This window comes from Plodia interpunctella, chromosome 12 (genome assembly GCF_027563975.2).
Source record: "Plodia interpunctella isolate USDA-ARS_2022_Savannah chromosome 12, ilPloInte3.2, whole genome shotgun sequence".
Taxonomy (NCBI): Eukaryota; Metazoa; Arthropoda; class Insecta; order Lepidoptera; family Pyralidae; genus Plodia; species Plodia interpunctella.
Genome location: NC_071305.1, coordinates 29764 through 42760, shown reverse-complemented (window position 1 = coordinate 42760; position 12997 = coordinate 29764). Strand labels below are relative to the sequence as shown.

The 12997-nt window shown below is 64.3% G+C and overlaps 4 protein-coding genes across 4 annotated transcripts; all 4 read left to right on the top strand.

Moving 5' to 3' along the window:
* Positions 1-987, top strand: LOC128674445 (uncharacterized; the record flags this gene model as incomplete). Its single annotated transcript, XM_064436289.1, has 1 exon — positions 1-987. A coding segment is annotated over exon 1 (987 nt), but the record flags the coding sequence as incomplete, so codon positions are not given.
* A 2837-nt stretch (positions 988-3824) lies between these two features.
* Positions 3825-5840, top strand: LOC135309827 (uncharacterized). The gene has a single exon (XM_064436288.1). The coding sequence runs from the start codon at positions 3825-3827 to the stop codon at positions 5838-5840; it is 2016 nt and encodes a 671-aa protein (XP_064292358.1).
* Positions 5840-6826, top strand: LOC128674398 (uncharacterized; the record flags this gene model as incomplete). Its single annotated transcript, XM_053752894.1, has 1 exon — positions 5840-6826. A coding segment is annotated over exon 1 (987 nt), but the record flags the coding sequence as incomplete, so codon positions are not given.
* A 2611-nt stretch (positions 6827-9437) lies between these two features.
* On the top strand, positions 9438-11726 carry LOC135309826 (uncharacterized). Its single transcript, XM_064436287.1, has one exon. It carries the CDS (start codon positions 9438-9440, stop codon positions 11724-11726), a length of 2289 nt encoding a protein of 762 aa, XP_064292357.1.
* The last annotated feature ends 1271 nt before the right edge of the window (positions 11727-12997 follow it).

Here is a 12997-nt window from a genome sequence, read left to right as displayed (position 1 = left end):
ATGGGGGTCACCTTCCTCCAGGCCAACCTCAACCACTCCGCTAGGGCGCAGGATCTCCTCCTGCAATCCATGGCGGAGTGGGATTTGGATGCCGCGGTGGTCGCGGAGCCGTACGCGGTTCCCTCCCTGCCTCACTGGGCGGGGGATCTGGATGGCCTCGTGGCCATCGTGGCTAGGCCTGGTGCCGCCCCTCCCCTCGCGATTAAGAAGAGAGGGAACGGCTTTGTGGTGGCGGTTCGGGGAGAGTACGCCATAATTGGTGTTTACTTCTCCCCGAACCGGGATTTGCCGGCCCTGGAGCGGTTCTTGGATGCCCTGGGGCCGGAAATAAGGCGGTTAGCGCCCCTAAAGGTCTTCGTGGCCGGTGACTTCAACGCCAAATCAACGGCGTGGGGGAACCCGGCCACGGAGCCCAAGGGGCGAAAGGTGGAAGAGTGGGCGCTGGCCGCGGGGCTGTCTCTCCTAAACAGGGGGACAGCCCACACGTGCGTGCGACGGACGGGCGGATCGGTGGTGGACTTGACGTTCGCCACCCCCTCCGCCGCGCGCTCCGTGTCGGACTGGAGGGTGGAAGGGGGGGTGGAGACACTCTCGGACCACTTGTATATTCGGTTCGAGGTGTCGGCCGCCCCCCAATGTCAGGCGGCATCATCGTCCCGGGTGCGCAGCCGGTTCCCGCGCTGGGCCCTTACGCGGCTTGACCGGGAGCTGGCGGAAGAGGCGGCCATCGTCGGCCGCTGGAGCCTCCCGCCTCTAGACGGAATGGGGGTGGACGACGCGGCTGACCGTCTCGGCGACGCTTTCACAGCGGTGTGCCGGGCGGCCATGCCAAGCGTAGGTCGAGCCCCCCCTAGGCGGGCGGTCTATTGGTGGTCGGCGGAGATTGCCGCCCTTCGCGCCGCCTGCAACGCGGCCCGAAGGGCCTATAGTCGAAGCAGGCGGCGCAGTCCCCGGGACGAGGAGAGGGATGGTCAGCTGTATGCGGTGTATGTGGAAAACCGTAAGGAGCTGCAGCTGGCCATCGGTCGGGCCAAGGAGGAAGCCTTCGAGGAGCTGGTGGAGGGTATCGAAAGAGACCCATGGGGCCGGCCGTATAAGTGGGCGCGAGACAAATTGCGCCCACAGGCGACCCCGCTAACGGAGACCCTTCAGCCAGCTCTGCTGGGGGAGATTGTCGGGGATCTATTCCCCGGCAATCCGCGAGGGTTTTCTCCTCCGAGGATGGCCCGACAGCCGCCTGACGCGGAGGGAGAAGAGGTGGAGGCAGATCCGCCTCCCGTCACCGACGTCGAAATGGAGGTGGTCCTCGACCGCCTCCAGACAAGGAAGAGGGCACCGGGTCCAGACGGGGTGCACGGGAAAGTGCTTGCGCTGATTCTCGTGCACCTCGGGGAGGAGTTTCGGGGGCTGCTCAACCGCTGTCTGCGAGAGGGGCAGTTCCCGAAATTATGGAAGGAGGGCCGGCTCTGCCTTATTCCGAAGGGGAGCCGGCCCTTGGACTCGGCTTCGGCGGTGCGACCTCTGGTCCTGCTGAGCGAGGCTGGGAAGGCCCTAGAGAGTGTTGTGGCCTCTCGCCTCGTTCGGCATGTGGAGGAAGGCCCGGGACCGCGTCTCTCTGACGTGCAGTACGGATTCCGGGCCAAGAGGTCCACCATCGACGCCCTCAGGCGTCTGCGGTCGGTGACGGAGGAGGCGGACAGAGAAGGCGAGGTGACCCTGGCGACGTCGTTAGACATCGCCAACGCCTTCAACAGTATCCCGCACTGTGTAATACGGGAGGCGCTCCGGTACTTCGGAGTGCCCTCGTACCTGCGGGGGCTGTTGGGGGCGTACCTGGAGGAGCGGGTCGTCCTGTACGAGGACAGGGGAGGTCAAATGGTCCGGCGGGGCGTCGGGTGCGGTGTCCCGCAGGGGTCGATTCTCGGCCCTATCCTGTGGGACATCGCATACGATTGGGTCCTGCGGTGCCGGCTTCCCCCCGGGACGGGTGTCATCTGCTATGCGGATGACACTCTCTTCACGTCCCGGGGTGCGAATTTCGGTGAGGCGGCGCGGCTGGCCGAAACGGGCCTCGCCCTTTTGGTCGGCCGCATAGAGAGGTTGGGGCTTCGGGTCCGACTGGATAAGACCGAAGTCCTCCTCTTCCGCGGGGCCCGGACGCGAGGACCTCCCCCAGGGGCGCGCCTCCAGGTGGGTCATGAGGAGTTGAGGGTGAGTGCCCAGATGAAATACCTGGGCCTCATCCTCGACGGGAGATGGTCCTTTGTCCCCCACTTCCGAGAGCTGGGGCAAAGGATCATCAGGACGGCTGCGTCGCTGGGCCGACTCCTGCCCAATCTGGGTGGGCCCAGCGACGCTGTACGGAAGCTGTACTCCGGCGTGTGCCGGAGTATGGCGATGTACGGCGCCCCCGTTTGGGTGGACGCCCTTGCCGCGGAGAATAAGCGCCTTCTCCGGCAGGCGCAGAAGGTGATCGCGGTAAGGGCGATACGGGGGTACCGTACAGTGGCGTTCTCTGCGGCCACAGCCCTCGCGGGCGACCCGCCGTGGGAGTTGGTGGCGGAGGTGCTCGCCGAGGTTTACCACTTTGTGGCGAACAGGAGGGAAATCGGCGAGCACCCCTCGCCTGAGATGGTCCGGCGGGTCCGCTTGCGAGGGCAAGCGGAACTCATGCGGAGGTGGGAGGCAGACCTGGCGCGGGCAACGTACGGTGTACGCACAGTGGAGGCCCTGCGCCAGGTCCTGGAGAGATGGATGTTGAGGCGGCGCAAGCCTCTCACCTTCCGCATGACGCAGGTGCTCACCGGGCATGGCTGCTTCGGTGAGTACTTGCACCGCGTGGCCCAGCGGGAGACCGAGCCGGTCTGCCACGATTGTGGCGAGGCTCGGGACACTGCTCAACATGTTCTAGAGCAGTGTCCCAGGTGGAGTCGGCAGCGCCACGATCTGGTGGCAGTGCTCGGTGGAGTGGATCTGTCGCTCCCGAGTGTCGTCAATGCGATGCTCGGGAGTGACGGAGCCTGGGCGGCAGTGGCCTCCTTCTGTGAGACTGTTATGTCACAGAGGGAGGCCGAGGAAAGGAACCGCGAGGACCACCCCCTCGCGGAGCCGATCCGCAGAAGGCGGACGGGGGTGCGACGCAGGCGCTACCTTGCGCGCCTGCAGGCGCCCCCCTAAATCGGTGGGACTAGTCCCACCCGACGGCAGGGGTCCACCAGGTGTCGGTGGGCCCCTGAGAATGGTGAGTCCGGTCTCTGGCGAAAGAGACCGGCCAGTCGCTGAGGCGTCTTGTGTTAGATAGATCCGAGGCGCCTCCCTGTAAAGCGGCCGATGGCACCCGCAGGGGTTTAGTGGGTAGTCTGGGCTGGATAGCGGCCCAGGAGTCCCACACTCAGTGCGTAAATGCATTCCCCTGCGAAAACAAAAAAAAAAAAAAAAAAAAAAAAAAAAAAAAAAAAAAAAAAAAAAAAAAGGTTAGGTTGGGGAACCACCCCACAGTGCTTGCGTCCACGTCGCGTTCCCCGGGCAACGTCGCGTCCTAACCACCGTAACGGAGTGGTTAGGCCGACGGCTAAAGTGCACTGTGCAGAAGGAGCAATTTGCAACTGTGAAGGATGTCGTCTAATGACCAAGCATTGAGGGACGCCCGCGGGCGTTTCCTGAAAAAAGGCCCTTCTCAGGGCCACCCAAAAGGCCCTTCTCAGGGCCACCCAAAAGGCCCTTCTCAGGGCCACCCAAAAGGCCCTTCTCAGGGCCACCCAAAAGGCCCTTCTCAGGGCCACCCAAAAGGCCCTTCTCAGGGCCAAACAAAGGGAAGGGGGGAAATGGAATGTTCAGAGTCTGAACATTCCGCTGGGGAGGAAACTGACGGGAGTGGCCTCGCTGTGGGCCAAGAGAGGATGGGGAGCCTGATGGGAAGTGCGGGCTCCATCACCTCGTTGTCGGAGTCGGTGCTGGGCAACAAGCGCCTCTATTCTGAGGTGGCGACTGGTTCCGGCACCGACACTGAGGTCGGTGTGCCACGGGCACAGTCAGTGGCGAAGAGGGGCAAGGCTCGGGGTGCCTCGCACCTGACGAGGGCCCGGGCTGAGGCGAGGAGGAGTCAGGAGGAGGATGCCGAGGCTTCCTTCTCGGCCTCTCTAGGGGCTCGGGCCTTCCGGAGGGGAGGACCCCCGAATGGTGGGGACGATGATGTGGTGGTGGCCCCCATTGATGCGCGGGACTTTGGGGCCATGGGTGCTGATGGACTCATGGCCACTGCGGTGGAGAGGCTGGGTATAATAACCAGCCTCGTCGGGAAGACTGCCGCCCTCAAGGGGGGCTTCAACTCCAAAATTATGCGGGCCTCCTCGGATATCAGGGATATCGTGGACACCCTGGTGGCGCGCAGCGAGTCGGACGAAGTTCGACGCCTCAAGGCCGATAATGGTCGCCTCCAAAGGGAGGTGGCCATTATGAAGGCTGAGGTCGCTGCGCTCCGCCGGGGGTTCGAGGAGGCTCGCCGTGAGGCTGCTCAGGCTGCGCGGACGGTGCAGCGGCAGGCTGCTCCAGTGGAGGATGAGCTGGAGCAGAGGATGGCCAGATTGATTGATGGCCGTCTGGCAGCGTTAGGACTGGCTGGGTGTCCTCGGAGTGCCACTCGTCCACCTCTGGCGGGTGACAACTCCGAGGTGGCGAGGGCTGCAAGGACGGCCATTGATCAGGCCTCCGGTCTGGGTCCGGCGCCGCGGCTTGAGCAGCCGGTGGTGGAGTTGGAGGTTCGGGCCCCTGCACGCCCGGCCTCTGAGAGGCGGGGTTGTAAGGGGGTAGGTGCTGGGGGAGTGACAGAGTGGGGGCCCTTCGGGCCGTCGACCTCAACAGCTGTGGTCGACGAATGCCCGGAGCTCCCCTGGGTCGAAGTCCGGGGGAGGAGGGGGAAGGGGAAGGGCGTGGGAAAGAAGTCCCAGCCCAAACCTGCGGAGCGACCGGCGGCGGCCCCAACAAAGGCCACTGCAACGGCGCCCAAGGCACCCCCCAGGGCGGCGCCAGCGAGGGCGGCCAAGCTGTCGGCCCCTAGCTCCTCGGCTGTAATTCTCAAGTTACAGCCGGAGGCAGCGCAAAAAGGGGCCACATACAGCTCCGCCCTCCTCAAGGCCGAGCAGGCGGTGAGCCTGGAGGGGCTAGGAATCGGCTCGCTTCGGATTCGCCCGAGTGCGACCGGAGCGAGGCTAATCGAGGTCTCTGGCCCCTCCAACTCAGACAAGGCAGATGCGCTTGCATCGGCCTTGAAGGCGGCCCTTTCCGGCGTCGCGGACGTTTCCAGGCCCGTCAAAACCGCGGACTTCCGCGTGACGGGCCTGAATGATGCGGCAACGGCGCAGCGGATAAAGGCTGCGGTCGCGCAAGCCGGGAGCTGCACGGAGGACCAGGTCTGGGTGGGTGAAATCCGCTCAGACTGGCGGGGCTCTGGCTCTGCCCTGATGCGCTGCCCGGTCACGACGGCTAAAAAGCTGATCGAGGCGGGCAGCCTCACGGTAGGCTGGAGTCGAGTGCAGCTCCGGCACCTGGAGGCGCGCCCCATGCACTGCTACAAGTGCATGGGGAAGGGGCACACCGCATCGCTGTGCCCCTCGCAGACGGACCGCAGCCGGCTCTGCTATAGGTGCGGGGAGGCAGGGCATTTGTCCGCCTCCTGCACAGCGGAGCCCCGCTGCGCGGTATGCCGCGACGCCGGCAAGCCGGCGGGCCACGTGATGGGGGGTAGGGCCTGCAACCCACCCCCGATCCGAGGGAAAGGGCCGTCCCCTCCTCCGCGCGAGGGAAGGCAAGGGGAGGCGCCAGTCGGCCAAATGGAGGAGTGATGGGGGTCACCTTCCTCCAGGCCAACCTCAACCACTCCGCTAGGGCGCAGGATCTCCTCCTGCAATCCATGGCGGAGTGGGATTTGGATGTCGCGGTGGTCGCGGAGCCGTACGCGGTTCCCTCCCTGCCTCACTGGGCGGGGGATCTGGATGGCCTCGTGGCCATCGTGGCTAGGCCTGGTGCCGCCCCTCCCCTCGCGATTAAGAAGAGAGGGAACGGCTTTGTGGTGGCGGTTCGGGGAGAGTACGCCATAATTGGTGTTTACTTCTCCCCGAACCGGGATTTGCCGGCCCTGGAGCGGTTCTTGGATGCCCTGGGGCCGGAAATAAGGCGGTTAGCGCCCCTAAAGGTCTTCGTGGCCGGTGACTTCAACGCCAAATCAACGGCGTGGGGGAACCCGGCCACGGAGCCCAAGGGGCGAAAGGTGGAAGAGTGGGCGCTGGCCGCGGGGCTGTCTCTCCTAAACAGGGGGACAGCCCACACGTGCGTGCGACGGACGGGCGGATCGGTGGTGGACTTGACGTTCGCCACCCCCTCCGCCGCGCGCTCCGTGTCGGACTGGAGGGTGGACGGGGGGGTGGAGACACTCTCGGACCACTTGTATATTCGGTTCGAGGTGTCGGCCGCCCCCCAATGTCAGGCGGCATCATCGTCCCGGGTGCGCAGCCGGTTCCCGCGCTGGGCCCTTACGCGGCTTGACCGGGAGCTGGCGGAAGAGGCGGCCATCGTCGGCCGCTGGAGCCTCCCGCCTCTAGACGGAATGGGGGTGGACGACGCGGCTGACCGTCTCGGCGACGCTTTCACAGCGGTGTGCCGGGCGGCCATGCCAAGCGTAGGTCGAGCCCCCCCTAGGCGGGCGGTCTATTGGTGGTCGGCGGAGATTGCCGCCCTTCGCGTCGCCTGCAACGCGGCCCGAAGGGCCTATAGTCGAAGCAGGCGGCGCAGTCCCCGGGACGAGGAGAGGGATGGTCAGCTGTATACGGTGTATGTGGAAAACCGTAAGGAGCTGCAGCTGGCCATCGGTCGGGCCAAGGAGGAAGCCTTCGAGGAGCTGGTGGAGGGTATCGAAAGAGACCCATGGGGCCGGCCGTATAAGTGGGCGCGAGACAAATTGCGCCCACAGGCGACCCCGCTAACGGAGACCCTTCAGCCAGCTCTGCTGGGGGAGATTGTCGGGGATCTATTCCCCGGCAATCCGCGAGGGTTTTCTCCTCCGAGGATGGCCCGACAGCCGCCTGACGCGGAGGGAGAAGAGGTGGAGGCAGATCCGCCTCCCGTCACCGACGTCGAAATGGAGGTGGTCCTCGACCGCCTCCAGACAAGGAAGAGGGCACCGGGTCCAGACGGGGTGCACGGGAAAGTGCTTGCGCTGATTCTCGTGCACCTCGGGGAGGAGTTTCGGGGGCTGCTCAACCGCTGTCTGCGAGAGGGGCAGTTCCCGAAATTATGGAAGGAGGGCCGGCTCTGCCTTATTCCGAAGGGGAGCCGGCCCTTGGACTCGGCTTCGGCGGTGCGACCTCTGGTCCTGCTGAGCGAGGCTGGGAAGGCCCTAGAGAGTGTTGTGGCCTCTCGCCTCGTTCGGCATGTGGAGGAAGGCCCGGGACCGCGTCTCTCTGACGTGCAGTACGGATTCCGGGCCAAGAGGTCCACCATCGACGCCCTCAGGCGTCTGCGGTCGGTGACGGAGGAGGCGGACAGAGAAGGCGAGGTGACCCTGGCGACGTCGTTAGACATCGCCAACGCCTTCAACAGTATCCCGCACTGTGTAATACGGGAGGCGCTCCGGTACTTCGGAGTGCCCTCGTACCTGCGGGGGCTGTTGGGGGCGTACCTGGAGGAGCGGGTCGTCCTGTACGAGGACAGGGGAGGTCAAATGGTCCGGCGGGGCGTCGGGTGCGGTGTCCCGCAGGGGTCGATTCTCGGCCCTATCCTGTGGGACATCGCATACGATTGGGTCCTGCGGTGCCGGCTTCCCCCCGGGACGGGTGTCATCTGCTATGCGGATGACACTCTCTTCACGTCCCGGGGTGCGAATTTCGGTGAGGCGGCGCGGCTGGCCGAAACGGGCCTCGCCCTTTTGGTCGGCCGCATAGAGAGGTTGGGGCTTCGGGTCCGACTGGATAAGACCGAAGTCCTCCTCTTCCGCGGGGCCCGGACGCGAGGACCTCCCCCAGGGGCGCGCCTCCAGGTGGGTCATGAGGAGTTGAGGGTGAGTGCCCAGATGAAATACCTGGGCCTCATCCTCGACGGGAGATGGTCCTTTGTCCCCCACTTCCGAGAGCTGGGGCAAAGGATCATCAGGACGGCTGCGTCGCTGGGCCGACTCCTGCCCAATCTGGGTGGGCCCAGCGACGCTGTACGGAAGCTGTACTCCGGCGTGTGCCGGAGTATGGCGATGTACGGCGCCCCCGTTTGGGTGGACGCCCTTGCCGCGGAGAATAAGCGCCTTCTCCGGCAGGCGCAGAAGGTGATCGCGGTAAGGGCGATACGGGGGTACCGTACAGTGGCGTTCTCTGCGGCCACAGCCCTCGCGGGCGACCCGCCGTGGGAGTTGGTGGCGGAGGTGCTCGCCGAGGTTTACCACTTTGTGGCGAACAGGAGGGAAATCGGCGAGCACCCCTCGCCTGAGATGGTCCGGCGGGTCCGCTTGCGAGGGCAAGCGGAACTCATGCGGAGGTGGGAGGCAGACCTGGCGCGGGCAACGTACGGTGTACGCACAGTGGAGGCCCTGCGCCAGGTCCTGGAGAGATGGATGTTGAGGCGGCGCAAGCCTCTCACCTTCCGCATGACGCAGGTGCTCACCGGGCATGGCTGCTTCGGTGAGTACTTGCACCGCGTGGCCCAGCGGGAGACCGAGCCGGTCTGCCACGATTGTGGCGAGGCTCGGGACACTGCTCAACATGTTCTAGAGCAGTGTCCCAGGTGGAGTCGGCAGCGCCACGATCTGGTGGCAGTGCTCGGTGGAGTGGATCTGTCGCTCCCGAGTGTCGTCAATGCGATGCTCGGGAGTGACGGAGCCTGGGCGGCAGTGGCCTCCTTCTGTGAGACTGTTATGTCACAGAGGGAGGCCGAGGAAAGGAACCGCGAGGACCACCCCCTCGCGGAGCCGATCCGCAGAAGGCGGACGGGGGTGCGACGCAGGCGCTACCTTGCGCGCCTGCAGGCGCCCCCCTAAATCGGTGGGACTAGTCCCACCCGACGGCAGGGGTCCACCAGGTGTCGGTGGGCCCCTGAGAATGGTGAGTCCGGTCTCTGGCGAAAGAGACCGGCCAGTCGCTGAGGCGTCTTGTGTTAGATAGATCCGAGGCGCCTCCCTGTAAAGCGGCCGATGGCACCCGCAGGGGTTTAGTGGGTAGTCTGGGCTGGATAGCGGCCCAGGAGTCCCACACTCAGTGCGTAAATGCATTCCCCTGCGAAAACAAAAAAAAAAAAAAAAAGGTTAGGTTAGGTTAGGTTAGGTTAGGTTGGGGGACACCCCACAGTGCTAGCGTCCTCGTCGCGTCCCCTGGGCAACGTCGCGTCCTGACCACCGTAACGGAGTGGCAGGCCGACGGCTAATTGGCACTGTGCAAGAAGGAGCAATCGTTGCGCTTAAAATGAACGGAACTCAATTGCGGGACGCCTCCGGGCGTTTCCTGAAAAAGGGCCCTTCTCAGGGCCACCCTAACGGCCCTTCTCAGGGCCACCCAAACGGCCCTTCTCAGGGCCAATCAAACGGCCCTTCTCAGGGCCAACTAAAGGGAAGGAGTGGAAAGCGTGGGGGGAAGAGTTTGGTGGGGGGAGAGAAAAGTTCGGGCGGGAAGGACGGAAGTGATAAGGAGCGGTCCAGGTCCGAACATGAAGGAAGTCGCGGTGGATCGGAAGGGGAAGGAACGGTCCAAGGAAGGCTGTGGAATCCGCTGGGAAGTGTGGGCTCCATCACCTCGCTGTCCGAATCGGTGCTGGGTACCAAGCGCCTCTACTCAGAGGTAGCGAGTGGGTCCGGATCCGGTTCGGACACGGAGGTTGAGTGGACACGGCCGGAAACATTGTCGAAGGCAAAAAGGGGGAAGGCTCGAGGTGCCTCGAATACGACGGGAGCCCGGGCTGAAACGCGAAGGAGCCGGGAGGAGGATGTGGAGGCCTCGTTCTCAGCCACTCTGGGGACTCGGGCCTTCCGGAGGGGAGAACACCCGAGTGGGGACGAAGGGTCGGATGTGGCGCCCATTGAGGTACGGGACTTCAGTGCCTTGGGTGCTGAGGGACTTATGGCCACCGCGGTGGAGAGGCTGGGAATTATAACCAGCCTCGTCAGAAAGACCACCTCCCTCAAAGGGGGCTACAGTGCAAAAATTTTGCGGGCCTCTACGGACATCAGGGATATAATGGACACCCTGGTGTCGCGTAGTGAGTCGGATGAGGTCCGACGTCTCAGAGCCGATAACGGTCGTCTCCAAAGAGAGGTGGCCAACATGAGGGCAGAGGTCGCTGCGCTCCGCAGTGGGTTTGAGGAGGCCCGCCGAGAGGCCAATCAGGCTGCGCGAGCTGCGGAACAGCGGTCAGGTGCACCTGCGGAGAAAGAGCTGATGGAGAGGCTGGAGGCTTCCATAGCGAAAATGATAGATGGCCGCCTAGCAGAGCTGAAGTTTTGCCTCCCTCGGATGACCACCCGCCCCCCACTGGCGGGTGATAGTTCGGAGGTGGCGAGGGCTACTAGAGCGGCCATTGCGGAGGCCTCCGGCTTAAGTCCGGCGCTGCCGACTGATCGGGCGGAAGTGGAAGGCTGTAGTGGGGAAGTTATCGAGGAGGTGATGGAGCGGGGGCCGACGACCTCTGCAGCTCCGGACGGATTCCCGAAGCTTCCTGGAGTTGAGGATGGGCCGACGACCTCGGCAATTCTGGTCGACGGACCCCCGGAGCTCCCCTGGGTTGAGGTTGGGAGGAGGAGCAAAGGGAAGGGAAAGGGCAAAAAGTCCAAGCCCAAGCCCGAGGCGGTACCCAAGGGGGCCCCCTCAACCGTGCCCAAGCCTACGGTGGCGCCCAAGGGGGCGCCTACGTCTGTGCCCAAGGAGTCCCCCAAGGCGGCGCCAGTGAGGGCGGCGAAGAAACTGTCGACCCCTAGCTCCTCGGCTGTAATTCTTAAGTTACAGCCGGAGGCAGTGCAAAATGGGGCCACATACGGTTCCGCCCTCCTCAAGGCCGAGCAAGAGGTGAACCTGGAGGAGTTGGGCATTGGCTCGCTTCGGATTCGCCCGAGTGCGACTGGAGCGAGATTAATTGAGGTCCCCGGCTCCTCTAGCTCAGGCAAGGCGGACGCACTTGCCTCGGCCTTGAAGGTGGCCTTGGCTGGCGTCGCGGATGTCTCCAGACCTGTCAAAACTGCGGACTTCCGCATGACGGGTCTGAACGATGCGGCTACTGTGCAGCGAATAAAAGCTGCGGTTGCACAAGCTGGGAGCTGCACAGAGGATCACGTCTGGGTAGGCGAAATCCGCTCGGACTGGCGGGGCTCTGGCTCTGCCCTGATGCGCTGCCCGGTAACGGCAGCCAAAAAGCTGGTCGAGGCGGGTAGCCTCAGGGTGGGTTGGGGCCGCGTGCAGCTCCGACACTTGGAGGCGCGCCCCATGCACTGTTACAAGTGCATGGGGAAGGGGCACACTGCAGCGCTGTGTCCCTCGCAGACGGACCGTAGTCGGCTCTGCTACAGATGTGGGGAGGCGGGGCATTTGTCCTCTTCCTGCACCGCGGAGCCCCGCTGCGCAGTTTGCCGCGACGCTGGCAAGCCGGCGGACCATGTGATGGGGGGTAGGTCATGCAATCCCCCGTCAACCAGAGGGAAGGGATCGTCCCCTCCTCCGCGAGAGGATAGACAAGAGGCGGCGTCGGATGGCCAAATGGAGGAGTGATGGGGGTCGCCTTCCTCCAGGCCAACCTCAACCACTGTGCCAGGGCGCAGGATCTCTTCCTGCAATCCATGGCGGAGTGGGATGTGGATGTCGCGGTGGTCTCGGAGCCGTACGCGATTCCCGCCCTGTCCCACTGGACAGGTGATCTGGATGGCTCCGTGGCCATCGTGGCTAGGTCTGGTGCCGCCCCTCCCCTCGTGACTAAGAGGAGAGGAAATGGTTTTGTCGTGGCGGTTCGGGGAGAGTACGCCATAATTGGTGTCTACTTCTCTCCGAATCGGGATCTGCCGGACCTGGAGCAGTTTATGGACGCTCTGGGGCCGGAGGTAAGGCGGCTGGCGCCTCTAAAGGTCATTGTGGCTGGCGACTTCAACGCCAAATCAACGGCGTGGGGGAACCCAGCCACGGAACCTAAGGGGCGAAAGGTTGAAGAGTGGGCGCTGGCTGCGGGGCTGACTCTGCTAAATAGGGGGTCGGCCTACACATGCGTGCGGCGGACGGGCGGCTCGATGGTGGACTTGACGTTCGCTACCCCTGCCGCCGCACGCACAGTGATGGATTGGAGGGTCGAAGTGGGAGTGGAGACACTCTCGGATCACTGGTATATTCGGTTCGAGGTGTCTGCCACTCCCCAAAGTCAGGCGGTGTCATCGCCCCGGGTGCGCAGCCGGTTCCCGCGTTGGGCCCTCACACGACTCGACCGGGAGCTGGCGGAAGAGGCGGCCATCGTCGGCCGATGGAGTCTTCCGCCTTTAGCTAGAGTGGGGGTGGACGAAGCGGCTAGCCGTCTCGGCGCCACTTTCACAGCGGTGTGCCGAGCGGCCATGCCTAGCGTAGGACGAGCGCCCCCTAGGCGGGCGATCTATTGGTGGTCGGCGGAGATTGCCGCCCTCCGCACTGCCTGCAATGCGGCCCGAAGGGCCTATAGTCGAAACAGGCGACGCAACACCCGGGACGAGGAGAGGGATGGTCGGCTGTATGCAGTATATGTCGACAAACGGAAGGAGCTGCAGCTGGCCATCAGTCGGGCCAAGGAGGAAGCCTTCGAGGAGCTGGTGGAGGGCATAGAAAGAGATCCGTGGGGCCGGCCGTACAAATGGGCGCGTGACAAATTGCGTCCACAGGCAGCCCCATTAACGGAGACCCTCCAACCGGCCCTGCTGGAAGATATTGTCGGGGACCTGTTCCCCGGCAGTCCGCGGGGGTTTTCTCCTCCAAGGATGGCCCGACAGCCGCCTGACGAAGTGGAGGAAGGTGAGGTGGAGGCTAAT

Excerpts from the sequence above, each read along its gene's own strand:
- LOC135309826 (XM_064436287.1), top strand. The coding sequence starts at position 9,438 with ATGAACGGAACTCAATTGCGGGACGCCTCCGGGCGTTTCCTGAAAAAG.
- LOC135309827 (XM_064436288.1), top strand. The coding sequence starts at position 3,825 with ATGGAATGTTCAGAGTCTGAACATTCCGCTGGGGAGGAAACTGACGGG.